The sequence below is a fragment of the Oncorhynchus keta genome, chromosome 25, assembly GCF_023373465.1.
Source record: "Oncorhynchus keta strain PuntledgeMale-10-30-2019 chromosome 25, Oket_V2, whole genome shotgun sequence".
NCBI lineage: Eukaryota > Metazoa > Chordata > Actinopteri > Salmoniformes > Salmonidae > Oncorhynchus > Oncorhynchus keta.
Genome location: NC_068445.1, coordinates 7,117,475 through 7,131,155, shown reverse-complemented (window position 1 = coordinate 7,131,155; position 13,681 = coordinate 7,117,475). Strand labels below are relative to the sequence as shown.

The 13,681-nt window shown below is 44.0% G+C and overlaps 1 protein-coding gene across 4 annotated transcripts; it reads left to right on the top strand.

Annotated features, from left to right (window-relative positions):
- Positions 1–2,824: 2,824 nt before the first annotated feature.
- On the top strand, positions 2,825–11,609 carry LOC118358047 (caspase recruitment domain-containing protein 9-like). Of its 4 annotated transcripts, XR_008078804.1 has the most exons (12): positions 2,825–3,118; positions 3,359–3,496; positions 3,843–4,168; positions 4,336–4,506; positions 4,944–5,096; positions 5,433–5,558; positions 6,528–6,716; positions 7,065–7,149; positions 7,324–7,433; positions 7,593–7,666; positions 7,834–7,991; positions 8,873–11,594. XR_008078804.1 is itself a non-coding variant. In XM_052478553.1 (11 exons), the coding sequence occupies exons 1-11, from the start codon at positions 2,947–2,949 to the stop codon at positions 7,931–7,933; spliced, it is 1,644 nt and encodes a 547-aa protein (XP_052334513.1). In that variant the 5' UTR covers positions 2,825–2,946; the 3' UTR covers positions 7,934–11,606. The 4 variants fall into 4 exon arrangements, 3 of the variants coding, with proteins under 3 accessions (XP_052334513.1, XP_035591327.1, XP_052334514.1); XM_052478553.1 differs by having other exon boundaries at positions 7,834–11,606; XM_035735434.2 differs by having other exon boundaries at positions 2,829–3,118; positions 7,104–7,149; positions 7,834–11,598.
- Positions 11,610–13,681: the final 2,072 nt, after the last annotated feature.

Here is a 13,681-nt window from a genome sequence, read left to right as displayed (position 1 = left end):
AGAAAACAGTTGTTCACACAGGTATGTGCTGCCAAACATAGACAACGTTTGAGCAGCCTGGATGCGCAGCTGGGGCATTGTGTCGGGGAGGAAACGGGCGAACTCCGCAGCACCCACTGCCGCATATTTTGCCCTCAGTGCATCACTGCATTGGAGGTCAATCAACTCCATTTGGAGGTTTGGTGGTGAGCTTTCCACGTCAACAGCAAATGGGTTACCGAGCAGTTCCAACCTGCTTTTTTGTGCTTCAAAGTCAGCAAATCGGCGTCGAAAGTCAGCGGCAAGCATACCTATTTTATCAGCCAACTGTGCGCTCGGGAACGCACTGGTAGAGAGCTTCTCTTTCATGGTCTGGCAGCTGGGAAAGTGGCTCAAATTTTCTTTCCGCATCTGCGTCTCCCACAGAGTCAGTTTGGTTTTAAATGCCTTCACTGTACTGTACATATCAGAGATGACACGATCCCGACCCTGCAGCTGCAAGTTCATTGCATTCAGATGACTCGTAATGTCACACAGAAAAGCCATTTCACACAGAAACATTTAGTCTCGGAGTTGTGTTGTGTCTTTCCCTTTGCTGTCCAAGAACAGACAAATCTCCTCACGAAGCTCGAAACATCTTTGAAGCACCTTTCCCTGGCTTAGCCATCGCACCTCTGTGTGATAAGGCAAATCACCATGCTCCGTTTCTAACTCCGTCAGAAATGCCTTGAACTGGCGGTGATTCAAACCTTTGGCTCTGATAAAGTTAACTGTGCGCGTGATGATGCTCATTACATGCTCCATTTTCAAGGCTTTACCGCACAACGCTTCCTGGTGTATGATACAATGATAAGCTGTCAGCTCACCTGTCGCGTTTTCCTCTTGCATCTTTTCCCGTATCTTCGCCACCAGTCCGCTCCTGTGTCCACACATCGCAGGTGCTCCGTCGGTTGTCAAACCCACGAGTTTTTCCCAAGGCAGCTCCATCTCATTTACACATCTTGACACCTCTTCATACAAATCATGCCCCGTAGTTGTGCCATGCATAGGACGTAAAGCCAAAAACTCCTCTGTCACGCTTAGGCTGGAGTCCACTCCGCGGATGAAAATTGACAACTGGGCAATGTCAGAAATGTCGGTGCTCTCATCCACAGCCAAGGAATATGCAATGAAATCTTTTCCCTTTTTCACAAGCTGCTCTTTTAGATTGATGGACAACTGGTCTACTCTCTCGGCAATGGTGTTTCTTCTCAGACTCACATTTAAAAAGAGTTGCCTTTTTCTGGGCAAACTTCGTCACAAACTTTAATCATGCAGTTTTTGATGAAATCCCCCTCCGTAAATGGCCGGGCTGATTTAGCGATCTCTTCTGCCAAAATAAAACTGGCCTTGACAGCAGCCTGGCCTTGTGATTTGGCTTTTTTGAACAGAGCCTGTCGAGATTTGAGGCCTCGTTTTAATTCCTCTGCCTTTTGTAGCCTTTGTTCCATGTCCATATTCTTGTTTTTGTCCGCGTGTTTCGTTTCATAATGTCGTTTCATAATGTCGTCTCAGATTATACTCTTTCAGTACCGCCACACTTTCTCCACACAGAAGACACACAGGTTTTCCAGCTACCTCCGTGAACAAATACTCCGACTCCCACCTTGTTTGAAACCCCCGGTTCTCAGTGTCCACCTTCCGTAAATATTGAAATGAAGCAGCCTACTGCTCGGTGCGTCACCGTTGCATTGTGGGAAATGTAGTATTGGTGCGTGTAAAAGATCTGCGGGCTGCCGGCTTGCTGCGGTCTGCGGGCCGGTTCTAATAATAAATCAAGATCATCCCAGGGGCCGTAAAAAACCTTCTCGCGGGCCGGATGTGGCCCGCGGGCCTTGACTCTGACATATGTGATCTAGAGCATCTCAAACATGCTGAGTTTGTCTGAGTATGGAGGCCATGGAAAAACTAGGACATTTTCAGCTTACCGGAATTGTGTACAGATCCTTACGACATGGGGCCGTGCATTGTCGTGAAACATGAGGTGATGGCGGCGGATGGATGGCGTGACGACAATGGGCCTCATGATCTCTTTACGGTATCTCTGTATTTAAATTGCTATCGATAAAATGCAATTGTGTTTGTTGTCCATAGCTTATGCCTGCCCATACTATAACCCCACCGCCACCATGGGGCAACCTGTTGAAAACGTTAACATCAGCAAACCACTAGCCCACGCGGCGCAATACACATGGTCTGCGGTTGTGAGGCCTGTTGGACTTAATGCCAAATTCTCTAAAATGACGCTGAAGGCGGATTGTTGTTGAGAAATTAACATTCGATTCTCTGGCAACAGCTCTGGTGGACATTCCTGCAGTCAGCATGCCAATTGCACACGCCTTCAAAACTTGAAACATCTGTGGCATTGTGTGACAAAACTGCACATTTTAGTGTGGCCTTTTATTGTCCCCAGATATGCACACTTTCAAAACTAGTGTAATTAAGTCGTTTTATCACCAGAACTGATTTAGCAACAAACAAGATGGAAGAAAAGGATTGAGGGAGTGAGTCAGCCATTGCCTCAAAGTCATTAAAGAAGAGAGTGAGTAACTGCAGATGTCCGTACTACTGCCAATACTCTTATCACTCTAATCACTCCATAATTCTGTGTTGGCTTATTAGGAAAAAAGGAAAAAAATAAGTTGTTACATTTGTTACATTTTCACTATTAAACATTTTCTTGAAGAGTTTGTCTCAGCACAAATACTTGTGAAATGGGGGAAATGGAAAAACTGAAATAACTCCTACAAATAAAGGAACTTGACTCTTGCATCATACAACAGCAGTTCCACATAACAGTTCCACATTTGGATTGTAGCCACTTTAACAACTAGAGTTCACTCCAAGTTGATAAACCCTCAGTGAAGGAGTTATTAGACCAGCAGGGACCCACAGACAATTGGGACTGACAGTCAGAGTGTGTCAAATATGGAGGATGATGAGTGCTGGGTCCAGCTGGAGGAATACAGACTGCTGCTGACAAAGACCATTGAGCCGTCGCAAATCACTCCCTACCTGCGGCAGTGCAAGGTGCTAAGCTGTGATGATGAGGAGCAGATATTCAATGACCCCAATCTGGTCGTCCGCCGACGCAAAGTAGGTAAGGCACTCTCTTCTATTTCAGGTTATTGAGAAAACGGTCAAGTGTTCCACTTTTTTACTTTGAACTACAAGAATTAAGTTGCATTCCAGGTCATCCTTATTGCAATTGCACTGCGCATCTCAGAAGATTGCTATATATATCAATTCAGCCATTGAGAGATGTGATAATCTGCTAAATAACGATGACCTGAAATGAATGTCCATACCTTACTTTTAAACCTCAGATTCATGCTCACAGGTGCACTATTGGATATTCTTCAAAGAACTGGACACAAAGGCTATGTGGCATTCCTCGAGAGCTTGGAGCTGGACTATCCTCGACTGTATCACAAAATTACTGGCAAAGAACCTGCCCGGGTCTTCTCCATACTAGTTGGTGAGTAGCTATGAACCATCTTTCTGTAGAATAGTTGTGTTTCCCATTCAAGCTTTTATGCATTTTTTAAGTTACAAGTTAAATGTATTGCTAAGATCCTTCAAAGTGCCAATGTCTGACTGTGACAATGGATTTGTCCATAATATAACATCACAAGAGGTTGGTGGCGCCTTAATTGGGGAGGACGGAATCGTGGTAGTGGCTGGAGCAGAATGGTATCAAACACATCATACGCATGGTTTCCATGTGTTTGATGACATTCCATTTACTCCTTTCCAGCCATTATTATGAGCCGTTCTCCCTTCAGCAGCCTGCACTGCATAACATACTCTCTCTGACATCATAGACACGGTGGGTGAGTCAGGACTGACTCAGTTCTTAATGAATGAGGTCACACGTCTGCAGAAGGGACTGCAGGAGGAACGCCGGCGCAGACAAGAGGCCGCTGCGGCTGCAGCCACGCAGGAGGACACTGTCCGCCAGCACCAGGTTAAGGAGAGGGAGCTGCGGAAGCAGCAGGAGCGCGTACATCGTATGCGGGAAGAGAAGGACCGGCTGTGGGAGGAGGTACGCCACCTGAAGGACGAGAACTACAGCCTGATGCACGATGTTACCAAGCTGAGCGAAGAGAAGAACAGTGCCCTCATGTCCAACCGTGATCTGCAGCTGGAGGTGAGATAGTGAGGGGGAGGGGGGGTTACAGCTCTGGCAAACCCAAACACAACAACTTATAAAAAGACCTCTGCAGTCATACATGTTGAAACATTTTGTTAGAGGACAGCACAAACTCAATCAGCAACAGCGAATACAGTTTCTATGGGATTTTTATTGATCAATAGATAGAGAAGCTGAAGCACTGCCTGATGAACGCGGAGAGCGACTCGAAAATCAGAACTGTGAAACTGAAGAACGCCATGGAGCATAGACCCAGCCAGGACAGGATGTTGCAGCTCCAGAGACACAATCATCTGCTCGCAGCGCGCCTCCAGGAACTGGAGGCATCTGCTCAGGTACGTTTGATCCCTCCTCAGTCAGTTTCAGTGATCATTTCTCAACAAATGTTTGGATATGCAGTGAAATAAAAAGGACAATGCGCCGTTTTGTGCGCCGCAAGAAAAATGTATTTGCAAATAAAGTACATGTGATTTTTCAGATGCACAAGTGTTCCCTTTTCACACTTCTGAGCCAAGTCGTGCTGAGCTGAGCAGTGCTGAGCAGTGCAGAGCAGTGCAGGCTGCTGCAGAGCTGAGCAGAGCAGTGCTGAGCTGAGCAGTGCTGTACTGTGCTGGCTTGGTTACACATCCACTGTACTTTGAGGGAACTCTGATGAAAAGGACAAAATGAAAAGAAAATATCTGAATCTGCACAGTGTGATTCAGGCCGGTACAGTAGTGCGGTAAAAGTATTGTCTTGAGTAGTGTGACAGGATTCATCTATGTTCCAACAGGGGACAGCTCCAGCCCCCTTGGATCAAGAGAGGCTGAGCGCTGAAAGTCTGGAGGACTACAAGCAGCACTCTCAGGCTCAGCACCAGGAGCTGGTCAACAACATCTACACTCTGCGTAAAGATCTGCACGATGCTGAGGCACTGCGGGATAGGGTATACATCACAGCCTGATATTTTCCACAACAATGAGCACTGTTTAGGGTTAGTTGTAAGAGAAGACTACTGATTATATTAGCATCTTTAAAATATAAGTTATTAAACTGATTTTTCAACACAGGTGCAAAATGTATATCACAAATCACGTTATTTCCTCGGAATGCTGATCCTCAGCATCGGAATTCATAAATGTCCTTATTTTTTTGTCATCTGCCCCGGCTTGTTCCTCATTCATTGGAATAGCTGTGTTAAATTGTGCAAGTTGGGTTTTCCCGTGATGGAGCAAGCTCTGTTGTTCCAATTGTAACAAGTAGGTTCGATTTATTCTTTCAGTACTTGGAGGCGAACGAGGTTCTCGACTTGAAATGCACGACATTGAAGAAGGATGCCAAAATGTATCGTGACCGAATGGAGGGTATCCTGAAACAGATGGATGAGGTTATCAGGGAGAGAGACAAGGTGAACATGGTTGTGATTCTCGGACCGTGTCATACGAGGACTTCACTGACTTGGTGGCAAATCCTAACTTCCCCTTTCACTTTGTCTCCCATTGGCATCAATGCAAGACGAAGTGAACATTCAAGTGAAGGTTAAGATTCGTCCCATGCCTCCCAGGTGGCACAGTGGTTAAGGGCCCTGTACTGCAGCCCCAGCTGTGCCACCAGAGACTCTGGGTTCGCGCCCAGGCTCTGTCGTAACCGGCGGCCACTGGGAGGTCTGTGGGGCGACGCACAATTGGCCTAGCGTCGTCCGGGTAAGGGATTGTTTGGCCGGTAGGGATATCCTTGTCTCATCGCACACCAGCGACTCCTGTGGCGGGCCGGGCGCAGTGCACGCTAACCAAGGTCGCCAGGTGCACGGTGTTTCCTCCGACACATTGGCTTCCGGGTTGGATGCGCGCTGTGTTAAGAAGCAGTGCGGCTTGGTTGGGTTGTGTATCGGAGGACGCATGACTTTCGACCTTCGTCTCTCCCGAGCCCGTACAGGAGTTGTAGCGATGAGATAGTAGCTACTAACAATTGGGGAGAAAAGGGGGTAAAAAAATAAATAAAAAAGATTTGTCCCATAGTGCTTATTTTAATTTGATCCGGAAAGGAGTTTACTTCTATTTTGATCAAAATGAAAGAATTGAACTGTGTGTGGTCCTTCTGTCCTTCTGTAGCTCAGTTGGTAGAGCATGGCGCTTGTAACGCCAGGGTAGTGGGTTCGATCCCCGGGACCACCCATACGTAGAATGTATGCACACATGACTGTAAGTCGCTTTGGATAAAAGCGTCAGCTAAATGGCATATATTATTATTATATTAACTATCTGTGTTGCTTGTGATCAGATGTTTATCCAACCGCACTTGCCATCTGTTTCATATAAACCACTACAGTAAAGCAAACCAAAGCCCCTGTTTTGTCTTTCATCTATTGTTGCGGTAGGCCATCGCCTCACGAGAGGAGTACCACCAGGAGAATTGCCGGGGCCTCCAGGAGAAGGACAAGTACCGGAAACAGATTCGGGAGCTGGGTGAGCGCTGTGATGAGCTGCAGGTCCAGTTGTTCCGGACAGAGGGAGAGGTTATTGCGCTACAGACCAGACTTCACAGACACACCTGCTCCCAACATGATGTGAGAATGGGTTCCACCAAACCGCTTCCATTCAGATCTGTTTTAATTCAAAACCTAGAATGTTACTGGATTCACTGAATTGCAAGCTTCTCAGATTCTCTCTTCGTTTAGTTGTTTCCATAAAAAGTTTTTGGGAAAGGATAGCCTCGGTTAGCCTTTTGATTTTGGAAACATATTTACATGAAATAACGTCTTTCGATCTCAGACGTCAGACTTTGAGGATGGTTCCTTGCAGAGACTAAATGTAATGCGCTTCCTGATTTATAACAATGTGGTATTATTACTTTTGAACTCTGTTTTTCTGCTTTGGCAACTCATGTGTTTTCCTGTCTCTGCAACCCACTTTAGATTGAGTGTGTTTTTCCCCCTGTGTGTTCTCTGCCACAGAAAAGCCAGACCAGTGAGGAAGACTGCAAAGATAAATTAACCAAAGGCAAGAAATCTATGACAAGTGACAAATAACCATCACAGCACAAAAAAAGATATTCAACAACAGTCTAGTTCTAGTTATTGTGCTCTGGCTAATCATGACCTTAGCGAAAGATGCGATTTGACTGCTTTTTTGAAATCCTAGCTATTTTTTTTTAATATTTTTTTTTTATCACAGCTAGTAGCGTGGAGCTGCAAAGTCCGACATCAGGGGAGTATGATGTGTGCATTGCTTCGCAAGACCACCAGTTGTGTGCAGGAGGGCCCAGGGAGGAGAATATCTCAGCAGTAAGTACCTTCAATTGTTTATCTGTTGACGAGTTGAGGTCTTGACCACTTATCGCGCCAACTGAACTCACTTCTCTCCATCTGGATGTTGTTTCAGTTTAAAAGGAAACCGATGTGAAGTTAATGTGTATATTGTAAATGTATTTTTCTTTGTGCCAGGAAAGAGCTCCATCAGTGGATGAGGTCTTAGGTTGTAGCAAGCCCAGATCGAGGTGTAACATCTACTACAGAAGGTTGGCAAGTTCATATGTTTTAGAGAACATTTGTTTGAAATCTGTATTTTGTCATAGTCTCCATAGGGGTTATCCGTGGGAGTGATTTTGGTATGGCGAAGAGGCTTGTTTTATGCTGCTTGTTTTTTAGAATTTTTTAAAATAATAATTGAATTCTTCAACAACAGGAAACGTGTCCTTAGGTCAAAGCCCACATGGAAGGAACACACACCTTGTCACCTGGACAACAGCAGTGGAAGTGACAACACTGACACGGATGGGATGTGACTGAGAGAGGGGGAACAGAGGAGGGGCTGGGTGACATGGCAAGGACCTTGAGACACAGGCTAGTTTACATTCTTAAACCAAACATGTTTCATTATTAAATCAATTGAAATAATCATTTTGTTGATATCATGAATACGTTTAATCGTTATATTTTTCCAATAATATTTGTATATTTTGAACCGTGATTGCATGATGAATGTGTTTCTGTATTCAAGTTATTTGTACGAGAGACGGTATCAACACCTTCCTCTGATGTCTTTGCTTGTATCTCTTCATGTGCATTTTAGAAGAAATGCAAAAGCAGAGGAAAGTGGGGATAATGAATGGCAAAGAAAAGTAAAGATACAATTTGTATAGAAATCTTTGATAGAGGCACACTTGCACTTTGTCCACAAAATGCAGACACTGTTTGGAATTTATGGACACAAGACGTTACAATCTTTGCATTTTGTGTCACGGAATAAAATGTTTTCACAAAATGTTACATGTTGCAAATGGATAACTTGGAGCAGGGATGAGCAACTTTGATGGGGGTAGGGGCTGAACTCATCATGAGGGGCTGCAGTGGCTTGTGGGTCTGCGAACCCACATCCATACCCACACATATGCAGTCAGAGCCGGCACTAGCCATTTAGGGGCCCAAATAATTTTGTTGCCCAATCCATTTTAGTGGTTAATTTCCTGCAATTCTACAGTCGTGGCCAAAAGTTTTGAGAATGACAAATATTAATTTTCACAAAGTCTGCTGCCTGAGTTTGTATGATGGCAATTTGCATTTACTCCAGAATGTTATGAAGAGTGATCAGATGAATTACAATTAATTGCAAAGTCCCTCTTTGCCATGCAAATTAACTGAACCCCCCAAAAACATTTCCACTGCATTTTAGCCCTGACACAAAAGGACCAGCTGACATGTCAGTGATTCTCTCGTTAACACAGGTGTGAGTGTTGATGAGGACAAGGCTGGAGATCACTCTGTCGTGTTGATTGAGTTCAAATAACAGACTGGGAGCTTCAAAAGGAGGGTGGTGCTTGAAATCATTGTTCTTCCTCTGTCAGCCATGGTTACCTGCAAGGAAACACATGCCGTCATCATTGCTTTGTCAAGAAGGGCAGCAAAGAAGCCACTTCTCTCCAGGAAAAACATCAGGGACAGACTGATATTCTGCAAAAGGTACAGGGATTGGACTGCTGAGGACTGGGGTAAAGTCATTTTCTCTGATGAATCCCCTTTCCGATTGTTTGGGGCATCCGGAAAAAAGCTTGTCCGGAGAAGACAAGGTGAGCGCTACCATCAGTCCTGTGTCATGCCAACAGTGAAGCGTACTGAGACCATTCATGTGTGGGGTTGCTTCTCATTCAAGGGAGTGGACTCACTCACAAAGTCACAGCCTAAGAACATTTTCACAAAGTCTGCTGCCTGAGTTAGTATGATGACAATTTGCATTTACTCCAGAATGTTATGAAGAGTGATCAGATGAATTGCAATTAATTGAGTGGCCCAGTCAGAGCCCGGACTTGAACCCGATCGAACATCTTTGGAGTGACCTGAAAATAGCTGTGCAACGACGCTCCCCATGCAACCTGACAGAGCTTGAGAGGATTTGCAGAGAGAAACTACAGTTATGCCAAGCCTGTAGTGTCATACCCACGAAGACTCGAGGCTGTAATCACTGCCAAAGGTGCTTCAACAAAGTACTAAGTAAAGGTTCTGAATACTTATGTAAATATGATATTTCAGTTTTTTATTTTTAATACATTTGCAAAAATGTCTAAAAAGCTGTTTTTGCTCTTTCATTATGGGCTATTGTGTGTAGATTGACGAGGGGAATTTTTTTTCATCCATTTTAGAATAAAGCGTAACAAAATAACGTAACAAAATGTGAAAAAAGTCAAGGGGTCTGAATACTTTCCGAAAACACTGTATATACAGAATACTATATGGTGTCATTTTTAAAAATGTGTTTAACCTTTTATTTAACTAGGCAAGTCAGTTAACAACAAATTCTTATTTACAATGACGGCCTACCCTGGACAAACCCTAACCTGGACACTGCTGGACCAATTGTGCGCCTCCCTGTGGGACTCTCAATTACGGCCGATTATGATACCGCCTGGAATCGAACCAGGGTCTGTATTGACGCCTCTAGCACAGATCCACTGCCTCACATACTGACCACACCGCTTGCGTCGCGTGTGCGAGCGTTGCAAAATAAAGTTAAACATACATGTTGTTCAATTATTACACCCACACTGTTCGCGCATGCCAACGAGCGTCTGCGTTGTCAAGGGCTAAAATAGAAGTCCGTTCTATTTGTGACACTGATCGCGGTGCAAGTCCTGCCTTTCCCATCTCCTCATTGGTTTATAGAAGATAATACCCACGCGCCATCTCCTCATCTCCTCATTGGTTACATGGGTGATTGAAAGACGAACTGAGGTCGGTCGTGGTCAAAGTAATACTATTAGATGCCAATCGCCATATAAAGTCCAGAGAAGAAAAATCCTGAAAGGAGGAGTGATGACTAGAAATGATTCGGTTGGCCTTTTTATGTGTGGATTAATTGTCCGAGTAGAGGACCTTGTGCATTTCAGGTAAAATAACAACTCAACGTTTATATCCCAGGACAAATTAGCTAGCAACAGCAAGCTAGCTGAATAGGACAAATTAGCCAGCAACTGCAAGCTAGCTATATTGCCATAATTGTTTAATGTTTTTCGACCTGTCTCCAAATTAATATAATTGGTTCAGAGTTTGTTTCGATATTTCAACCTGCGCGCGTGCACGACCGGTTTGGGTAAGGTGTCCTGTGCCACTCAGGAGCCCCCTTTTACTCCACGCATTCCATTGGCAGCGGAATCAAATCACATGTGCTTACTGCACTACAGAAAATCTGCTAACCAAACAACAGTGCAGGGCATGCTCACTGAATTATAAGGCAACTACACTCAAAAATTGAATTTGGGAAGAAAACATAAGTAGGCAACAACAAAAAAAAAGGATGTTTTTCGCTGTGCATGACTGCACTTTAGAATGTGTGTCATCTTGCAGGACAGCATTTTGGGGAAAGTTGAGGGCCAATATTGAATATGCACCCAAGAGTGAAGAGAGGTTGGGCCATCCTAGAAATGTTTTAGTGACATGTAATATAATATATACAATTTAGTAGACGCTTTTATCCAAAGCATTTTTACTTATGCCTGGGAATAGGACCCAATATCCTGGCAATGCAATGCAAGATGCATGACAGGGTTATAAATGCTTTGTGAAGCCTCAATTTAGTATTATTTATATGGCCTTTATTAAGAGGTGCTTATGCCATCCTTTATAAAGCACAGGTTTAAGTTATATTTGACATAGTGGGTTGTCACATGTGACATTGGTTGTTATGTCACACAGTTATGCCAGATTTATGAACCTTTTATAAACCATGACATATGGTTATAGATTTATAACACATTTATGTAGTGTTGGTCGTTCGGTTCGGTTCGGTTGCCAGAGATGCGACCCATTCGCTGTCTTTTTTTTGTTGCTAAATCTATATGGACGTTTTATTGTAAAACATGATGACTTGCATTTAATAAAAAGCAGTAGCACTTTATTTAAAGTCTAATAGATGGCTAATTCGCTTATGTGTTCTAAAAGTCAATCTACCAACTTCTTAAGCTATTGCAAGTTAGTGCCTGTCATATGTGTTCCCCTGAATTCCCCCTTCCCTAATTAGTTAGCCTACTATTTCATATAAAATACAGCCAAAATATTAACTGGCATCAGTAGGCTTAATCTGTGCCATTGTGTGTGTCTTTCTCTGTTTTCTCCAGGGACGCAGCTTTCACTTGGGACATTCTGAAATTGCATTTTTGTCCCCCATAGTTTTATTATTATAATGTGATACAAACCAAGGCAGCGGTGTGCTTTAGTTTCTCTAACCATGTAGTCAACTGTCCCTCGGGTTGTTTGAAGTTACTCAGCCACCTCAGTGAGCTTGGATCAGTTCTCAGTAGAAATATCCTCTCCAGCAAAAAGTGTGGAGAGGAAGAAATGCTACCACAGCAAGAAGCTCCTTCTTGGTAGTTGAATACTTCCTCTTCTGTTTTGACAGTGCCCGACTAGCATATGCTACTACTCTCTGTGCCTGTATCACATGCCTCAGTATCTATTATGAAATCTAGATTTGGGTCAGGAAAGCAAGGATGGGGGATGTGGTAAGCTCAGACTTTAAGTGATTTAAAGCCCCTTCACACGCTGCTTTCCACTCAAAAATGTTCCCCTTATCTGTCAATCTGTACAACGGCCCCCCGCCATGGCTGCAAAATCTGGTGTGAACCACCTGTATTATGATGCCAGGCCTAAAAAGCTTCTTGCCTCTGTGAGTGACTCGACGCTAGGCCATGACCTGACTGTCTCTGTTTTCATGGGGTCAGTGGACCCTCCCTCAGCCCGAGATGATGTGTCCCAGGTAGCTCACCTGCGACCTGAACAAACGGCACTTAGATGGCTTCACCTGAAGTCCCGCCTGCTCCAATCCGCTGAAAACCTCGTCTAAACGCTTCACATGCTCTAGGAATGTACGCACCAAACATGTTGTGTAACTTCTGCGTAACCTAGCGTTTTATAGTGTCTAATACATGCATTACCATTAATTGAAAGGTTGGTTATCCTCCCACAATGCACGGAAGAAATGTCAAGCTATCAGTGTCGATTTTAGCATGTAAATCTTGGTGGGGCCAAAAAAATACAAAATATGATTATGCATGCCAGCAAAGCCACAACACAAAACAATACATTTAATTGCACTATAACGGTGACAAACGGTGCCCACAAACTGCTCGAGCCAACATAAAGCTGTCCCAACAGCTGAGTCCCAGCAGCATTCCCAACACCTTACCACTGTTACACCTGGCTTTCTGTGCAGCCTTGTCTGGCAGCGAAACATTTAATTCAGCCTCATTTTACTGCCTTAAAAAAAAACATAGCTGATATGGCTGACTTATTTAAACAAATGTGGTTTCTAATGACAATTGAATGTACAAACTATGGCATAAGGGAACGACGAGCGGATAAGAGGCAATCCGTAATTTTGATAAGACATTAATGAGCGAGCAAGGACGGACGTAACATCGGCCGTTCTAACAGTATTCTACCTGTACACTGTCATAACTCTTCCGTGCCGTGACGATCTGAAGGATCAGGTTACAGTGGGTCCACTCTACAGCGTGCTCTCTCTCGTAGAGGGGGGAGAGCGGGAAGTCGGTTGTTTTATGGGCGGTCGTAAAAGACGCTGCCTCTATGCTCTGTAGTGTTCGAGATTGGAAGGTAAACTGTGGAACACAGAGAGACCATTGGACATCAAAAGTTTGAATAATGAAACAGTATTTCTATTTTTGAGAATGTGGGAGTGGTCCGTGGACACTTAAAGGGACAGTCATGTCGAGTGTGTTTCATTTGGCGATCTCATGAAGGACAGGAAACACACATTACAACATCTCTGGTTGTGTCCACTTCTCAATTATGGGGTTTACATCTAAATGCTATGAAACGTATATGATTACATGTGAAACTATTTGTGAAAAGATTAAATGTGATGTGCCTTCTAAATGAGAATATGGTTTTTCATATAAAGTTTAACAAGTCAGTGACCACGCCCCCGTGAGTACAGACATTTTCATCGAAAGCCCCCCTTTAAAACCACCCGTGACAAAATTGACATTTTATGCCAAAGAGACCCACGGTAAGCTGGACGTCTT